The sequence below is a fragment of the Triturus cristatus genome, chromosome 7, assembly GCF_964204655.1.
Source record: "Triturus cristatus chromosome 7, aTriCri1.1, whole genome shotgun sequence".
In the NCBI taxonomy this organism is placed as follows: Eukaryota; Metazoa; Chordata; class Amphibia; order Caudata; family Salamandridae; genus Triturus; species Triturus cristatus.
This window is the reverse complement of record NC_140590.1, coordinates 1,822,036,888-1,822,039,722: the sequence shown is the minus strand read 5'-3', so window position 1 is coordinate 1,822,039,722 and position 2,835 is coordinate 1,822,036,888. Positions and strand designations below refer to the sequence as shown.

Genomic DNA, 2,835 nt, shown 5'->3' with positions numbered 1-2,835 from the left:
ACGAACGTGCAAAGAATAAACAGCCTAACCATGACAGTCTTATTTCTATATATATCTATATCCTTACCGATCACTACACCTACTCTGAGAGCATTGTGGGTGTATGATCTGCCGGATCTCTTAGTGTAGCCTGAGACCCATACCTGGATGACTTGATTTGAAGTGGGATTTGCAATCCTTCGCTGCAGGAAAGGAGATCAGCGTTACACATTAATTCCAGGGCTGTTGCGGATGGAATGCCCCTTTCAAGGAATTTGGCTGTAATAGCAGGATTGAGCCAGTTTTCAGTAAAAAATACCGCTTCGGGTAAGTTGTTTTGATCAGTTCATATACTCAACATGTTTGCAAACCAGTAAGTGACAATTTATAGCCGACATTTTAAGCAGTGATTATCCAGGGCAGAGAGCCTTTAAGGAAAACCAAAAAGATAAGCAATCTTCGTGCGGGACTTGCCTCAATTTTAGTATTGTAGATGCAGAGTACGTGATCCAATTTCTCATAGGAGGGGCAGCATTCCTGGTGCCTTTCACAGTCCAGGCACAGATGGACACTGATGGTATTGCCTTTGGCACGTCTGCACATTGGTCCCCTTTATATGCTGGTATTGATGGGAAGGAATTCAAGTTTGAGCTCTGCCTTGTACAACTAGCGCACCACCAAAATGGCTGACAGGAAGTGAGAATGCGGCAAAGATTTATAACTCAAGTGATGCTTCAGAATCTACACTCCGGCCTTGATCAGTTCCCCTTCCCAAAGTGCAAGTGCAAGAAAATGGCCTGGAAGGCCTTCAATAGAATCACTACGGCAAAATCACAAAGTCAAATTTAACAGCAGCACAGTAAAATCACATGTTGAGTAAGAGTTAAAAACTCATAAAAATAAGCTAGATCTAGAGTATGAAATGACCCCTTAAAACACTACTCTTGTTAGGGAAGTAGCCATCTAAGTGGGACAAGCACTTGCGCAGCGGTCCCCTTTATATGCTGTTGTTGATGGGGGGAAGGCAGGATGTGTCAACAACTAGAGCGTTTTCTTCCATACCTGACGGCCCCACCAATATGGCTGACAGGAAGTGAGAATGCAGCAAAGATTTATAATTGGTATGAAGCACCAGAATGTATGCTCCTGCTCTGATAAGCTCCCCTGCCCAAAGCATAAGAACGCGGCCTTGAAGGCCTTCAATAGATTCACTATTAAAAAATCACAAAGTCAAATTCAACAGCAGCACAGAAAAATCACATGTTAAGTAAGAGTTAAAAGCACATAAATATAAAGTGGATCTTGAGTTAAAATGGCCCCGTAAAACAATACTCTTGTTAGGGAAGTACCCATTTAAATGTGAAGCTCATGGCCAGGTCACCAAAAAGCTACCTTCTTGATCTCTTTCTTAATGAGACTAATGCTGTTGGGAGACAGACGCATTACAGTGTGTTGTTCCCATAGACGTGTCCTGAGAGGGTGGGTACATGCAACAACATAAATTCCAAACCATCAATATTTAATAAAAGACATTCACTAGTTAAATCAAATTGTGACGTCCTGAAAGTCTTAAATATATATATATTTTAAAGGGCTTTAGCAGCTTTGAAAATCTGCTCAATAAATAACACATCTTAGATCATGCAATTGCTTTCCTACCTATGAGTTTTTTCAGAGCTTCATTCATATCTTTGTTCCTAAGACTGTAAACCAGAGGATTGAAAATTGGGATGAAAGCAGTGTACACAATGGCAAGCAGCTTGTCTTTATCTGGTGAATAGGAGGATGCAGAACGCACATATATGCAGAACATATACACATACAGAACAGTGACAACAGTGAGGTGAGAGGTGCATGTGGAGAAGGCCTTGTACCTCCCCTCAGCAGAGCGAATGTTTAGAATTACACGAATTATATAAATATAAGAGGTAACAGTTAGTGAAAAGGGAATGAGACCTGCAAAGATAGCTTCAACAAAAATCAGAGCTTCAACATCATGTGGATCACTGCAGGAAATCTTCATCAGAGCTGTGAGATCACAGAAGAAGTGGTTGATGAGTCTGGAACCACAAAAGGACAATTGTGACCCCAAGACAGCATGGGGAACCATGTCCAGAAATCCAGGCACCCAGGAAAAAGCTGCCAGAAGAAGGCAGGATCTCTTGTTCATGATGTCAGTGTATCGTAAAGGGTGGTGGATGGCCACAAAGCGATCATAAGCCATGGCTGCAAGAAGGTAGACTTCTATGCTTGTGAAAGACAGAAAAAAATACATCTGGGTTATGCAGCCTGCAAAGGATATAGCCCTGCTTTTTTCTAAGAAAATTGCCAACAGTTTTGGAAAAGTGACTGTTGTGCTACAAATATCTAAAAGGGACAGGTTCTGGAGAAAGAAGTACATTGGAGTTTTCAGTCGAGGTTCCACATTTGCAGTCACTATGATCACAAGGTTGACAGAGATGACTAAAAGGTAAATAAATAGAGACACTGTGAAAAGTAGTGACTTTAGCTCCGGTCGAACAACAAACCCAACTATTATGAATTCCTTCAGGGTTGTTTGATTTTCCATATTCTCTTCGTACTTTATCTCCTGGAAGACATTGATTTTAAAATTAAAATAGGAATCCTAATATTGACTATATCACATTTAAAGAAAGTGCTAACTGGACATTCTAGTGATACAGAACTTAAGGTGCAGCTAGCCATTAACTATATGGGCCTTATTCACCAAATTTCTAGTACTATACAACAAATTGCAATTCACAAACTACGTGCAGAGTTTTACACCTACGTAGGACCAATATGTGTATGTGCAGAGCTCTCCATCCTGACTGTGGCGTCTCAGCACACGCACGT

The 2,835-nt window shown here is 41.0% G+C and overlaps 1 protein-coding gene across 1 annotated transcript; it reads right to left on the bottom strand.

Annotated features, from left to right (window-relative positions):
• Positions 1-1,618: 1,618 nt before the first annotated feature.
• Positions 1,619-2,548, bottom strand: LOC146813278 (olfactory receptor 5AR1-like). Its single transcript, XM_085615355.1, has one exon. It carries the CDS (start codon positions 2,546-2,548, stop codon positions 1,619-1,621), a length of 930 nt encoding a protein of 309 aa, XP_085471481.1.
• Positions 2,549-2,835: the final 287 nt, after the last annotated feature.

Excerpts from the sequence above, each read along its gene's own strand:
- LOC146813278 (XM_085615355.1), bottom strand. The coding sequence starts at position 2,548 with ATGGAAAATCAAACAACCCTGAAGGAATTCATAATAGTTGGGTTTGTT.